The 15739-nt window shown below is 43.7% G+C and overlaps 1 protein-coding gene across 3 annotated transcripts in view; it reads right to left on the reverse strand.

The window, feature by feature from the left end:
- The window catches only part of MTR (5-methyltetrahydrofolate-homocysteine methyltransferase), a 1186028-nt gene that overhangs the window by 967562 nt on the left and 202727 nt on the right, over window positions 1-15739 (reverse strand). For all 3 annotated transcript variants that reach the window (XM_077486511.1, XM_077486510.1, XM_077486509.1), the window contains exon 8: window positions 5161-5255. In XM_077486511.1, the coding sequence (XP_077342637.1) occupies window positions 5161-5255 (95 nt within the window). The remainder of the gene's footprint in view (window positions 1-5160; window positions 5256-15739) is intronic.

Here is a 15739-nt window from a genome sequence, read left to right on the forward strand (position 1 = left end):
TGTATGTATGTATGTATGTATGTATGTATATCCATCTGTATGTATGTATGTATGTATGTATGTATGTATATCCATCTGTATGTATGTATATCCATCTGTATGTATGTATGTATATCCATCTGTATGTATGTATGTATATCCATCTGTATGTATGTATGTATATCCATCTGTATGTATGTATGTATATCCATCTGTATGTATGTATGTATATCCATCTGTATGTATGTATGTATGCATGCATGTATATCCATCTGTATGTATGTATGTATGCATGCATGTATGTCCATCTGTATGTATGTATGTATATCCTTCTGTATGTATGCATGTATGTATGTATATCCTTCTGTATGTATGCATGTATGTATGTATATCCTTCTGTATGTATGCATGTATGTATGTATATCCTTCTGTATGTATGCATGTATGTATGTATATCCTTCTGTATGTATGCATGTATGTATGTATATCCTTCTGTATGTATGCATGTATGTATGTATATCCTTCTGTATGTATGCATGTATGTATGTATATCCTTCTGTATGTATGCATGTATGTATGTATATCCTTCTGTATGTATGCATGTATGTATGTATATCCTTCTGTATGTATGCATGTATGTATGTATATCCTTCTGTATGTATGCATGTATGTATGTATATCCTTCTGTATGTATGCATGTATGTATGTATATCCTTCTGTATGTATGCATGCCCGTCTGCCCGTCTGCATGTCCGCCCGTCTGCCCGTCTGCATGTCCGCCCGCCCGTCCGTCTGCATGTCCGCCCGCCCGTCCGTCTGCATGTCCGCCCGCCCGTCCGTCTGCATGTCCGCCCGCCCGTCCGTCTGCATGTCCGCCCGCCCGTCCGTCTGCATGTCCGCCCGCCCGTCCGTCTGCATGTCCGCCCGCCCGTCCGTCTGCATGTCCGCCCGCCCGTCCGTCTGCATGTCCGTCCGTCTGCATGTCCGCCCGCCCGTCCGTCTGCATGTCCGCCCGCCCGTCCGTCTGCATGTCCGCCCGCCCGTCCGTCTGCATGTCCGCCCGCCCGTCCGTCTGCATGTCCGCCCGCCCGTCCGTCTGCATGTCCGCCCGCCCGTCCGTCTGCATGTCCGCCCGCCCGTCCGTCTGCATGTCCGCCCGCCCGTCCGTCTGCATGTCCGCCCGCCCGTCCGTCTGCATGTCCGCCCGCCCGTCCGTCTGCATGTCCGTCCGTCTGCATGTCCGCATGAGGCCTTACATGTAGTACCCAAGTCAGCTGCAACTACAGGAGTGCAGTTGTTGGCTTCAGTATGTGGTGAGAACAAGACAGCTTTCTATTTGAATAGGTGAACATATCAAATATAATAAAAAGTGGTTTAGATGACAGTGTTTCTAATAATTTTAGACTTAACCGCTCACGGACCAACCGCCTTCATGATACTACGGCAGGTTGCCTGTCCTGGGTGATTCAGCAGATTTAAGAGTGAAGGGGGCGCATGCCCCCTGCATGACGCCTGAGCCGATGTGCACAATTGCTCCACATAGCCCGAATGGGGCTCTTTTAATGTTAACATACAGATCCCCATCCTGAAAAGGGAGCCGAGCTTGATAGTCTGTGCCTAGTGATTAGGAAAAGCGATCTCTCTCCTCCAATCAGAAAAACCTCCCAGGGAACACATTTAACCCCTTGATTGCCCCCCTAGCGTTAACTCCTTGCCAGTGACATTTACATAGTAAATGCATTTTTATAGCACTGATCACTATAAATGTCAATGTTCCCAAAAATATGTCAAACGTGTCCGATCTGTATGCTGCAAGGTGGCAATCCTGCTAAAAATGGTACATTGCCACCATTACCAGTAAAAAAATAAAAATGCCATAAATCTATCCCCATGTAGACGCTATAACTTTGGCACAAACCATTCAATATACACTTTTAGAAGAATACGTATTGGCCTAAACTGATGAAGACTTTTTTGGGGGGGATATAGCAAAAAAGTAAACTTTTTTTCAAAATTGGTGGTCTTTGTTTATAGAGCAAAATATAAAAACCACAGAAATGATCAAACACCACCAAAAGGGGGGGGGGGGATCGGGAGGGAGGGAGAAGGATATCAATTTTGTGTGGGTACAACGTTGCAACATAGGTTTGATATAACATTTAGGCATTTTAGCGACTTGGTTTCACATTTTGCTATAACCATTTTATATACACACATTTTTTATATATATATATATATATATATATATATATATATATATATATATATATATATACACACACATACACACACATACATACACATATACACACTCAAGTTGTTTGATATATTTTACAATGTTATTTTAATACATTTTTGTATAGTAGTGTGTATACATAAATGTTATGTTTTTTAAAAAGGATTTTCTACAAAAGACTTAGACTATTGTAAATAATGGGTACATGATAGATCTGAAAAAGCCTAGTCGGTCATTTCATTGTAGGCCGAACACAAATTTGCATGGAGGGAATAGAGCTACTGTATTGTATGGAGGGAATGGAGATAATATTTCTGAGATGCATGGCTTATTATGAACATGGGGTGATAGGAAGTAAAACAAGCTGGGGATGGGCGAGAAGTGCCAGTAAAGATGGCGGAAAGCCGATTGGATAGGTAAAATCAAGTAAGGGCATGAATACCATAAGCAAAATGACAGAAGTAGCTTCCCAATGACGCATATATAAAATGCGTTGAAGCTGGTGGCATGCCACTAACGACACATCCGGCCACTGACCCACACCCAAATCGAGGCTTCAACTGCAGGATGACTTCCTGAAACTGAACGGTGTGCACAGGCTGTTTTTGGAACGCTGCATAGATGGTTGGTCAAAAAGGCACAATTAAATGTGAATGAATAATCTGTTGATATTTTTAAGATTAATAAAATGTGGAATATTGCACAAAGATAGCCATTTGTTTTTCATGAGCATCCGAAAATGAAAATTGGTGGAGGCACATGGCAGAAATACTGCTGTATCTTCTGGGCAAATCTCTGATCCACCTATATGGGAGGACTATATAGAAATATATAAACGCAAAGTATCTCACATAAGTACACCCCTCATTTTTTTTAAATATTTTATTACATATTTTCATGTGACAACACTGAAGAAATTATACTTTTGCTACAATGTAAAGTAGGGAGTGTACAGCTTGTATAACAATGTGAATTTGCTGTACACTCAATGTCTAAACTGTTGGCAAAAAGTACAAAAAAAAAGTGAAACTGTCCAAATTGGGCCCAATTAGCCATTTTCCTCCCTGCTGTCATGTGACCTGTAAGCGCTACAAGGTCTCAGGTGTGAATGGGGAGAAGGTGTATTAAATTTGGCATTATCACTCTCACTCTCATACTGGTCACTGGAAGTTCAACATGGCACCTCATGGCAAATAACTGAGGATTAGCAGGACAGGTTCTACTCAGACCAGGTCTCACTATGGTTGACCAAAGTTGAGTGCACCTGCTCAGCGTCAAATCCAGATGTTATCTTTGGGAAATAGACGTATGAGTGCTTCCAGCGCTGCTGTAAATTTTAAAGAGGTTTGGAGGGGGGCGCGTCAGACCATACGCTGCATCACTTTGGTCTGTATGGTTGTCGTCCCAGAAGGAAGCCTCTTCTAAACATGATGCAAAAGAAAGCCTGCCGTTTTGCTGAAGACAAGCCAACATATACTGTAACATACCGAAGCAGAGCATGATCCACTCCCTTCGGCGACTGGGCCACAGGGCAGTATTCAAACATGATAACGATCCCAAATAAGTCTCCTGACCTAAACCCTATTGAGCATCTGTAGGGCATCCTCAAAACGGAAGGTGGAGGAGTGCAGGGTCTCCAACATCCACCAGATCCGTGGTGTCATCATGGAGGAGTAGAAGAGGACACCAGAGGCAACCTGTGCAGCTCTGAACACCAGGCCCAATTTGGACATTTTCAGTTAGGGGTGTACTTGCATTTGTTGCCAGCGGTTTAAACATTAATAGCTGTGGGTTGAGTTATTTTGAGGGGACACCAAATCTACACGTTATACAAGCTGGACACTCACTACTTTACATTGTAGCAAAGTGTAATTTCTTCAGTGTTGTCACATGAAAAGATATAATAACGATTTAAAGAAATGAGGGGTGTAATCACTTGTGAGATACTGTATATAACTATAAACAATCTCTTAACATTCACCGCTGTATGGAATATAAGATGCTTGAGAACAGTTTAAATTCCTTTGAAAACTTCAAAACATTGCAAGAGATTATTTTATTAAAACAGATGCAAAAAAAAAAAAAACCCCAAAAAAAAAAAAAAAAGAGTAAATGGTCTTTAACTCAACATTAAAGCGGAGCTCCACCCAAAAGGGGAGGCTCTGCTTGTCTGGCATCTTTTGGATGGGAAGCAGGGTGCCCGTACCCGTTTTTGATAGGTACCCGCTTCTCAATTCTGGTTCAGAACGGCCCTCCTTCCCTCGCAACCTTCTGGGACATTTCACAGGTCTCAGAAGACTGCTGGGCATTCAGAAAGTGCAGCACATGCACAGTAGGAAACCGGCTGTGAAGCCGCAAGAGTCGCCAGCACCCTATAGCCGATTGAAGTATTGGCTCGGGTAAGGACACCGCTGGATGCCTGGACATTTAAGTGCCCCAACATTAAAAGTCAGCAGCTACAGTATTTGTATATCTTAAACAGTTAAACAGTTAAAAAGTTAAACAGTTAAAAAGTTAAACAGTTAAAAAGTTAAACAGTTAAAGTTAAACAGTTAAAAAGTTAAACAGTTAAAAAGTTAAACAGTTAAAAAGTTAAACAGTTAAAAAGTTAAACAGTTAAAAAGTTAAACAGTTAAAAAGTTCTTAAAGTAGCTTAATCTTTATGGCTATAGCCACTTTTTGGCTAAATGTTCTTAAAACTAAACACTTTTTTGTATGTTTTTTTTTTTTTAAAGCTGAAAGATAAACTCCTAAGTACAGTACGAGTCCCTTAGAAAATCAAGGGATAACTAAATATGGGAACACCAATGTCAGCCAACCAATTTTCTGATTTTTATACAAGCAGTTTACAAAAATTAAAGTGCTATTAAGAGGACTGCTGTAGGCAACACAAATGTTTCTTTACATTAGTCTTAAATAAAGAGAAACACCCTGAGTCATCTTACCATAGTGGTATAGCATGTGATAAACTAATTGCAAAAGCTTCAACTGTCTGACCAGAAAGCGTTCGCCCACTTTTGTCTACAATGGTTCCTGAAACCTATAAGAGGGGAAAAAAATAATTTTTTTTACAAGTAGTATACACTGTGATGCTTTGACATGCATTTTCTACTGCCACATAAGGTGTTGCAGTACCATTGATATGAATTTTTTTTTCTGCACATTACCACAATGTAGTAGTCTACCTGGGCCCTATAAGAAAAATAGGGTTTTTGTACTCACCGTAAAATCCTTTTCTCTGTACTTCACCGACCGACAGCTCCTCTCTGTAACTAAATGGGTTGTTTAGCCTGCCATTAGGATAACTAGGCCAGATTGTAAGACCTTGTACACACGATCGGAGATTCCGATGGAATGTGTCCGATCGGACCATTTTGTCTGAGTATCTGACGGACCAACTTTTCCAACTTGCCGGTAAAATTTTCCGTCAAAATGCTCCGATCGGACATACTCCGATCATGTGTAGAGAATTCCGATCGGACAAAGTGCCACGCATGCTCAGATCAAATTCCTACACCAAAGCTATTGGCTACTAGCGTGAACGTAGACCCGTCGTAACGAAATAACGTAATCAGGTCGGATTTTCCAACAACTTTGTCCGACCGTGTGTATGCAACAGTTTGTCAAAATCCGTCGGATAAAATCCGATGGATTTGGTTGTCAGAATCTCCGACCGTGTGTACAAGGGCTTACAATACACAGAACTTTCAGTCCCGCCCCAGGGGACAGACCCTGTGCTAACAACCCTCCCTGCTGCTCCCAGCAGACTCCGTACTTCAACAAGCAGTATAACGTAGAGAAAAGGAGGGGTGGGTGCTGTGTCGGTCAGTGAATTACAGAGAAAAGGATTTTATGGTGAGTACAAAAATCCTATTTTCTCTTATATTCACCAACTGACACAACTCGTCTCTAACTAAATGGGACATTCCCAAGCAGTGCCAAACGAGGGGTGGGAAAAAAAACAGAATTAAAACTTCACCATGGCAAGTGGGAACTAGTGAAACTAAACCCACAAAAAAAATAAGTGTACGGAAAAGCACACCGCCCTATTACCTGGGTATTCTCAACAGGAGAATCCCTAACACCGTAAACCATTTGCAGAAGAAATGCAACAGTGCCTTAACAGTACTGTGTTTTTATCGAAAAACCAGGAAAAAATCTCAATTGTAACTACACGGCCGCCTGCAAAAATTTGCGGCCAAAACAGGCATCAGCCGATGCACTGACATCTACCTTTTAGGACTGGGTAAACGTATGGACAGGCGACCAGGTCACCGCCTTACACACCTGAGCAACAGACGCTTGGTGTCCGAAGGCCCAAGACGTTCCGATTGCTCTCGTAGAGTGGGCCTGACTGGAAAGGGGGGCACCTGCCCCTTCAGAGCGTAGGCTTGGACCACAATCTGTCTGATCCACCTGGAAATGGTGGCCGATGAGACCACCATACCCTTCTTTGGACCAGCCACCAAAACAAGTCTGACTTCCGAAAGGGAGCCGTAGCAGACAAGTACACCTTCAGAGCTCTAACCACATTCGGCTTAGGACACAGCAATGGTAATACAATGTCCTCATTGATATGAAAAGCTGAAACCACCTTCGGTAGAAAGGACGGTTGCGTACGCAACACCACCTTATCCCTGTGAATGACCAGATAAGGCTACTTGTATGACAAGGCCGCCAATTCCGAAACCCTCCTGGCCAATGTGATGGCCACTAAAAATACCACTTTCTGTGAAAGGGTCAACAAGGGAATCTCCCTGATATTTTTAAACTGCGGCTTTTGAAGCACAGACAACGCCAGGTTCAAATCTGAAGGAGGTAACGGAGGACGCCCCGGAGGGACTACATGCCATACCCCCTGAACAAAGGTACTCACTAAGGAGTGAGACGCCAGGGGTCACTGAAAAAAAAAAAAAAAAAAAAGGCAGCCAGAGCTGAAATTTGCCCCTTCATGGTGCTCAACGCCAACCTCTGGACCACACCTTGCTGAAGAAACAGCAGGACCCTGGCTATAGAGAAGGATGCCCCCCTTCTCCTCACACATGGAGATATAGGCCTTCCAAGTACGATGGTGTATCTTCCTTGAAGATTTCCGCGCCCTCAACATAGTTGGAATTACTGAGTCCGACAGCCCCCGGTTCCTTAGCACCTGGCTTTCAACAGTCATGCCGTTAAAGCCAGCGATGGTAAAGCAGGGTGAAAAGATTGGACCTTGAAATAAAAGAGGTCCTCCCACAGAGGCAGCCGACAGGGAGCATCCGCCAGCAGACGCACCAGGTCTGCACACCAGGGACACCGAGGCCAATCCAGGGCAACCAGGATTACTGGAATCCCTTCGGCTTCCACTCTGCAAAGCAGACGTGGCAACAGTTTCAGAGGAGGAAAGGCGCAGAACCAGCACGTCTGCCCACGGATCTCTGATCCTGGACACAAATCTTGGAACCTTTCAATTTGAGACGGGAGGCCAATAGATCCACGTCTGGTGTGCCCCACTTCAGGCACAGCAGCCTGAATATCTTTGGATGCAATGCCCATTCTCCTGGGTCCAGCATCTGTCAACTCAGTCCGCCTGCCAATTTTCCACCCCCAGGATGTAAATGGCTGACAGGGCCGGTACATGTCGCTCTGCCCACCGAAGTATATGAGCGACCTCCCGAGCAGCAGCTGAGCATCTTGCCCCCCCTGGGGATTTATGTACGCCACAGCCATGGCGTTGTCTGACTGTATCCTGATCAGACGCCCTTGAAGACTCATTGACCAAGTGTGGAGGCACAGTCTGATCGCTCTCAATTCGAGCAGATTGATCAGCCAGAGGCCCTGAGCCGACTGAATCCCCATCACTCCACCCCAGCCGGACAGACTGGCGTCCGTAGTGATCACTGTCAGTTTCAGAGGAAGGAACAACTTTCTGGACTGAATCACTGGAGACCTCAACCACCAGATCAGGGGCCGAATACTTTCGCAAGGCACTGTAGAGGGTTTACAGATTATTCTCCCCTATGGGCTAATAGCAAGCTGGGTGAGATACAAAAAATAGGGCAAATTAAGGAATGGGAAAGACTAGGTATAAAGTTTATTCATCAGATTTACCAGAATGGTAAAATAAAATCATTCCAGGAATTAAGGTAACAGTTTGCAATTCCGAATAAATCTTTTTTCAGATACTTGCAGGTTAGACACGCAATGGAAAAACAGTTCGGAGTGAACTCAATAGAATGGTGTGACATACCGGTAATTCAGGAAATATTGCGAGCCAAATCAGTGAAAGGGTTAATATCTAAAACTTACGCAAGTTTATATAATAAGAGTCGGGTAAGAACACAAGAGCAACTGTATAGAAAGAAATGGGAGAGAGATGTGGGAGGTATCTCGGGAACTCAAAAGATGTCACACATTCTTATTTTACAGAGCATACTACACAAAAACTTTTGTTTGGTCGAAGGCAAGATGCTTCTTGCCCCAGATGTGGAAGGACAGAGAGGGATATGATACATATGTTCTGGAGATGCCCCAATTCATACCGCTATTGGAAGGAGGTAGTGGAAATAGTTCAGGTATTTGAGATGGCTGTAGATATGGAACCTTTGGTGTGTGTATTGGGGTGGATAGAGGGAGGAAGCAGGCCAAAAGACAAACTAGCAATATTAAGGTGCCTTTTTCAACCCAGAAAACTTATGACCCAGAAATATCAGTCCTCCACACCCCCTTCCAGTAGGGATTGGGTACAGAATATGAATGGGGTAATCCTTAAGGAACAGGTAACATAAGACAGGGAGGAATTAAAAAATTTGATAAAATTTGGAAATTGTGGTGGGAGAAAATGAATAAAAGTATTTTTATGTTAAAGCAGAAGGGTTATTAACCATGTAGTAGTGAGATCAGAACTCTCTTGTGAGTTGGAGAGGGGTGAATGTTGGGAAGGGATGTGTGTAAAAGGGGCTTATGGTCTTTTTATTCATGCTTTTGTTTTTCTATATAATGTATGTGAATGTTTGTTTTGTCTAAATTGAAAAGAAATGAAGATATAAAGTCAAAAAAAATTAAAAAATAAAAAAGGTGTTTTCTGTAAAGAGAGGGACCAATTGTTCCATATTGATTGACAAACTAATATCTAAAAAGTTTATGCTTTTTTTTTATCACAGGTCATTGTGAATTTCAAATTGTATGAATTAGTCTCCAATTGATTGAAAAAGTGTCAGGGCAGGCCGCTCAGCTGTCTGTTAATTGCCAGCTCTCTTCTCCTTCCACAGTTACCAGCTGTTCCCGATGATGCTCGTCTGACCTGCCTATTTAAAGCCTTCCTGCTCACTTTTTCATTTGCCTTTGCGTGCGTCACATCACAGGGAACCATCTTCTGCTGTTTGTTTCAAGACTGGCTTGCTGAAATTCCACCTGTCTTGCGATTGCTCTCCTTGGATCCCTGACTTCCGACTTGGCTGATTACCCGATCTGGCCACTGGACTCTGGCTATGTTAGACTACGCTTCTTTCTATTTACCTTTTTATTTTTATTAATAAATAAGTGCGATTTGATTGTACTTCTGTCTTAGTCAGTTTCATGGTTTCTGACAAAAAGGAGGTCAATTCATCCCTTGTTCCTGGTCCAGACAAATATATTGTATAATCGCCCCCAAATGAGCACCTTCTCGAAACTCTCAAAAAAAATCCAAAGACAAAAATATCTCAGGGCCACAACTGAAAAGATAAATTTTATATTTAAAAAATGCAGAAATTTCTGGTGAGCGGGAAAATTTGGATATATTGAGATATGCAACTCCAATCTTTGCAGGGTGGACACAGCCGATTGAATTATGGAAGGATCGATGTTTAAGTGCCGATTCAGATCTTCGAGATCTAGAATGGGGCTTACCTCTCTGTTCGCTTCTGGAACCTTAATAGGTTTGAGCCAAACCCCCTGTCCCACTAAGTGAACCTCTGATATCAACCGACTGGGATAACATCTGATCCAGAGGCCAGAAAGACTTTCTCTGGATCCTTAGGAACATTCTCAGAGGAGACGGAAAACTCCCGTAACTAGTCGTAACCTAGAGAAAAAAAAAACACTGCAGAAATCCATCTGTCTTGACATTGTTCCTGACAGATCTTGAGAATCGCAGGACCTTTCCCCTCACCTGAACTAAGTGGGGTTGCCCCTTTATGAGAAGGCTTTAGCATTCTGCTTTGTGGGCTTTCTGCCCCAAGATCCTGCTGCTACCCTTGGGGACTTTCCTTTGAACCTGACGGTTGAGGCCGTCGAGACTGCCTAGAGGCAGATGCCCTAGGCATGGAAGAGGCAGCACGATAAAAGGAGACATGTTGAACCTCTTTTTACTGGTAAACAGAGCTTTACCCTATTAGAGGTCTTTTGGATGTACTTATCCAGATAGTCTCTAAATAGCCGTACCCCAGGAAGGGAAACAGGCTAAGAGCTTTCACATGATGCTTCGGCTGGTCAATATTTCAGCCACAGAACTCTGCGAGAATGCACTAGCCCAAGCATAAACCATAAGGCTTAAACGATAGTCTTTCATAGCATCTACTGTGAGACAGTGTGTCAGATACACCAGCCCATTGCTGGGCCTGCTGATAAGGCAGAATTTCAGGTATCTCTACAAACTGCTCCTTAACCCTTTGAGGTCCACATTTTTCAATGAGTTAGCATGACTCAAAATGTGCTCTCCCCCCCCCCATTAACTTCATAGAAACGATCCCATTCAGAATACATAAGCTATGCACAAATAGTAAAAAACCATACCCAGGTGGGAGGGGTTCTAATGAATGCAATTAGAGGTAGATACCTCAAGAGCCTGTGCTCAAAAGGTTTAAGGGAGTACACAAGCACCCGACTTGTGATGCTACTCCTTCCATATGAAGATCCTCCGAAGAGGAAAAATTATTATCTTCCAATATTTGGGAAGATCTACGTGATGTCCAGGCTCCTGCACCTCAACAAGAGGGCCCTGAGGACTAAATGGGAATCTGCTATGTTTAGTCCTACTATGGAGACACATCAAAGCATTAGTCTTTTCAACTTTTTTAAATGGTAGAAGAAAAAAAAACATTTGTATGATATATACAGGGACTGAAGTGTTCTACCCCTGACTGCTCAATCTGACTAGCCGTATCCCTCTCAGAGGGTGACATTCTTTTGGTAATGGATTTAGTATACAGTGCAAAACAAAATGACCTTTTGGAAAAGTTCCTGGTCCCATTACCATTCATAGCCTGAGGCATAAAGCAGAGGCACTAAGCAAAAGAATCTACATTGCTAGGCTATAGTTTAGTGCCATTGTATGCCATTAACCCTAGCATCAGTAAAGTATAATGCGCCAAAGGAGTAAGCCTGTGTACACTAACCTGACCAAGCCATCCACCTGCACTGTCCCTCCACAGCCAGCAGCAGCTTTCACACAAAGCACTTAAACCAGCTTTCTCCATGTGCGGCTGGCATTCAACACCATTAGCCATGCGCCCCCCCCTTTGCCTTTCAATGAAGGTTTTTTCCCACGCTAGTGGCATCTTATGGACCTGTAAGCATGGCGGGGGGTAAATCCTCCGCTGATGCAACCACTGTCTGCCCTTTATATTTTTCGCTCTTTTTAAAAAGAGTCAACTGTCTTGGCATGCCCCCCGAAGGGGAATATAGCCAATCTGCGGGCACAGGAAAAGACCAGACCTCCCCTTTCTTACTAGAGTCTGTTCTGGCTGGAGGAGAGGAGTGAAGGCTTCTGCTGTTTCCAGCATCAGGTCGGTGAGTGGTCAATACAGCCCCCAGTGGTGACACATAGGCATGACAACATACATAGGAGAAATTCCTGAGATCTCCCTTACCTTCTCCTCGCAGCAGGGTTTTATCAGAGTTAAAAATCCAATCTTCACCCTTCACGGTAGGCTCTGAGACCTTTTAGGAAACCTTCAGGAACAGGGGAACCTCGGGTTACCCACAATCCTGGACCAACTACAGCACCCTGCCATTAAAAACTTTATGGCCTTACTACCAAAAAGTACTGGATCCCAGGGCCCAGCTCTCAAAGAGAAGCGCCCGCAAGCAAAACCTTGTTTCTTTGGACACGAGGCCCAGGTATCATTAATTTAGCCGATGAAGACATCAGAACGGATCCGGTCAACATGGCTAGCCCTCAGATTACTACCCGTGGAGCTCAGCACAGCACATCTTTACTTGTGACCAACACCTTAGACACTGGCAAAAAAAAAAAAAAAAACAGAGGACTCCCAGTAATAGGAGGGGTTATATAGGGGATTACACACCTTAGGGGCGTGCCAGTGTCCAGCACTTGTCGGTCCGATATAACCCACATAGTAATTACTATTGCCCTGTGTCCCTGATGTAAGAAAAGTACTCTGGTCTTTGGTCAGCAAAATGGTCCGGGGCTTAAGTGGTTAATGGGACATCCCATAACAATGCTACTTGAGGGGAGGGACACACACCCCGGAGGATACCCCCAGACTTAAGGACCTATACTGCTGCCTGCAGCACACTGCACCTGAAGGCAATATCCTCATACTTCCTTACATCCACCTGATAAAATTTTGTGAATTTATGCACTGAAGACCAAGTTGCGGCCTTACAGATCTGAGCCAGGGAGGCCTGGTGACGCGCTGCCCAAGAAGCACTAATCGACCTGGTAGAGTGCACCTCAACTTGAAAACTGAGAATCTTACCCCTTAAATTATAAGTCTGAATTATAACTTGCCGAATCCACGTAACGACAGTGGATTTTGATGCTGCCTGTCCTTTAAGACCCTCTGGCAGAATAAATAAGACAGTCTTAAAAATCTGAGGAGTTGTCTTTAAATAGATTAAATAAAACTGCTCTCACCACATCAAGACAATGTAGTGACTTTTCTTCCCTGGAACATGGTTTAGGAAAAAAAAGATGGCAGTACAATATCTTTGTTCAGGTGAAAACCTGAAACCACTTTTGGCAAAAAGTCTGGACGAGGGCGTAATGCCACTCTGTCCTCATAAAAAATCAAATATGTTTCTTTACAAGAAAGAGCAATCAATGCCAAAACCCTCCTTGCTGAGGATAGAGCAAACAAAAATACCAACTTCCTTGTCAGAAGGACTAGGGGAATATGAAGTATCAGTTCAAATGGATGTTTTTGTAACAGACAAAAACCCAAGTTCAAGTCCCAAGGGTTCAAGGGAGGTTTGACTGGCAGATTAAGCCGAAACACCCCTTGCATAAAACCCTGGACTAAAGAATGTGTAGCAAGCAGTCTGAAATAAGACCGATAAAGCTGAGACTTGGCCTTTAATAGTACTCAAAGCCAATTTTATCTCTACCTTTAATTGTAGAAAGAAAATAATTCTGCCTATGTTATCTGAGGGTGCCAACCCGTGAATTCACCCCAGGAAACATAAGCCTTCCAAACCCTATAATGCATAGTTGCTTGCATAAGGGTAGAGATAAGTGACCCGAAAAGCCCACGTTTCTTCAGAACGTGGTTTTCAATAGCCAAGCCGTTAAAGATAGATACTGTAAGGTAGGATGGAATATCGGTCCCTGTTAGAGCAGATCTGGCCATAGTGGGAGGGACCATGGACCCTCCATTGCCTTCTTTAAGATTTCTGCATACCATGACCTTCTGGGCCATGCTGGTGGTACCAGAATTACCAGCTGTCTTTCCAGCTTGATCCTGTAAAGAAGTTGAGGCAGCAACTGAATAGGGGGAAATGCATATATCAGTGGAAACTGATCCCACAGGGTCGCCAAAGCATCCGTTTCGCATGCGAGTGTATCCCTTGTTCTGGCCACAAAGTTGATTAACTTCATGTTGAACCTGGACACTAGAAGATCTACGTCCAGAGTCCCTCATCTTTGCAAACAGCCTAAAAAATGTCAGGGTGAAGAGACCATTCCCCTGGGAATATCTGCTGGCAACTCAAGTAGTCCACCTGCCAATTCTCTAATCCCAGAATGAAGATGCTGTTAGGCACGGAACATTCCTTTATGCCCACGTTAGAATGTGGTTCACCTCTGTGCTGAGAGTCTCTCAGTGCCCCCTTTGTGATTGATATAGGCCACAGCTGTGGCATAGTCGGATTGGATCCCGACAGGACAATCCTGTAACCTGAATGTCCAGGCCTTTAGAGCCAGACGCACTGCCCGAATCTCTAGGTTATTGATGGGCAAGGTTCTTTCGGCTCTTGACCACTGTCCCTGGACAGTTGTCTTTTCTAGTACAGCTCTCCAGCTTTAAAGGCTGGCATCTGCTGTTACCACTTTCCAGATCACTTGAATGGAACTGGGCATAGGGAATCACTCTGAATGAAGCCACCATGGTTCCTAGCAAACTCATGAAAAGGCGAATCGAGGAATCGCCTTTTGACCTGACCATCTGCACCAGCTCTCTTATGAAGTTGATCTTTGCCTGAGGCAAGAACACCTTTTCCTGGGCTGTGTCTATGATCAGACTCAAGTACTCCAAGGAAGACTTCTCTAGGTTGAGAATCCAACCCAAACTTTCCAGGTAACTGGCTGTAATGCGCAAGATTTGCTCCAAACGAGCCAACGACTGGTATATTAACAAAAGATTGTCTAGGTACTCCACAACTGTTATGCCCTTAACCTGGCTAGAGGTGGGGCCAGAACTTTTGTGAACACCCAGGGTGCTGTAGATAGCCCAAAGGGCAGGGCTATAAACTGGAAATGCTGCTGTTCTAATGCGAACTGCAGAAACTTTTGGTGAGCGGGAAATCTAGGAACATGCAGATATGCATTCCTGATGTCGATAGATGCCAGAAGTTCTCCTCCTAAAAGGATAGCAACTACTGTCCTGATCATCTCCATGTGAAAGGAGCGGATTTTTAGGAACAGATGTTGATTTTTTAGATCTAGATTGGAATAAAACACCAAACCTTGCACTTGTGTGGATTTGTATGATCACCCTGGAGATATTAATTGGTCTAGCGTCTGAAACAGATAGTCTTTTCTCTGGATCTTTGGGAACACTTGACCTCAGGAAACAAAACTGAGGAAAGTCAGTTTCCTCTTGCCAGACTTCTAAAAACTGCAGAAGTCTTCCTCCATCTTGGTTAGGGAGGTTGCCTCTTCATGATGAGGCTTTAGGATTCTGCTTTGCCGGTTTCAGACCTCGGGATTTCTTTTGAGCCTGGGTCTGACCCTGAGGTTTTCCTCTAGAGTGATGGCTGAGGCCATGGCCACTGCCTAGAGGCGGAAGCCCCTGGCGCAGGGGAAAGCCAGTTTAAATGAAGGGCATTTATACTTTGACTGGCAAAAGAGTACTTTTCCCACTAGAAATTGTTTGGATATATTTGTCCAAATCTTCCCCAAATAGCCCCTCCCCATGAAAAGGGAAACCAGTTAGGAGGATTTTACATGGTGCTTCGGCTGACTAATTTTTTTAGCCACAGGATTCTACATATATGTACAAGCATAACCTGCCTGGTGAATAGAATTTTTTTTAGATCAGAAAGGTTTTTAGTGAATATTTGTTAAAACATTTTCCAATGCACACATACATAAATTACGTTTTC

This window comes from Lithobates pipiens, unplaced genomic scaffold (genome assembly GCF_037356315.1).
Source record: "Lithobates pipiens isolate NorthernLeopardFrog02 unplaced genomic scaffold, aLitPip1_a1.2 Scaffold_18, whole genome shotgun sequence".
Classification (NCBI taxonomy): Eukaryota; Metazoa; Chordata; class Amphibia; order Anura; family Ranidae; genus Lithobates; species Lithobates pipiens.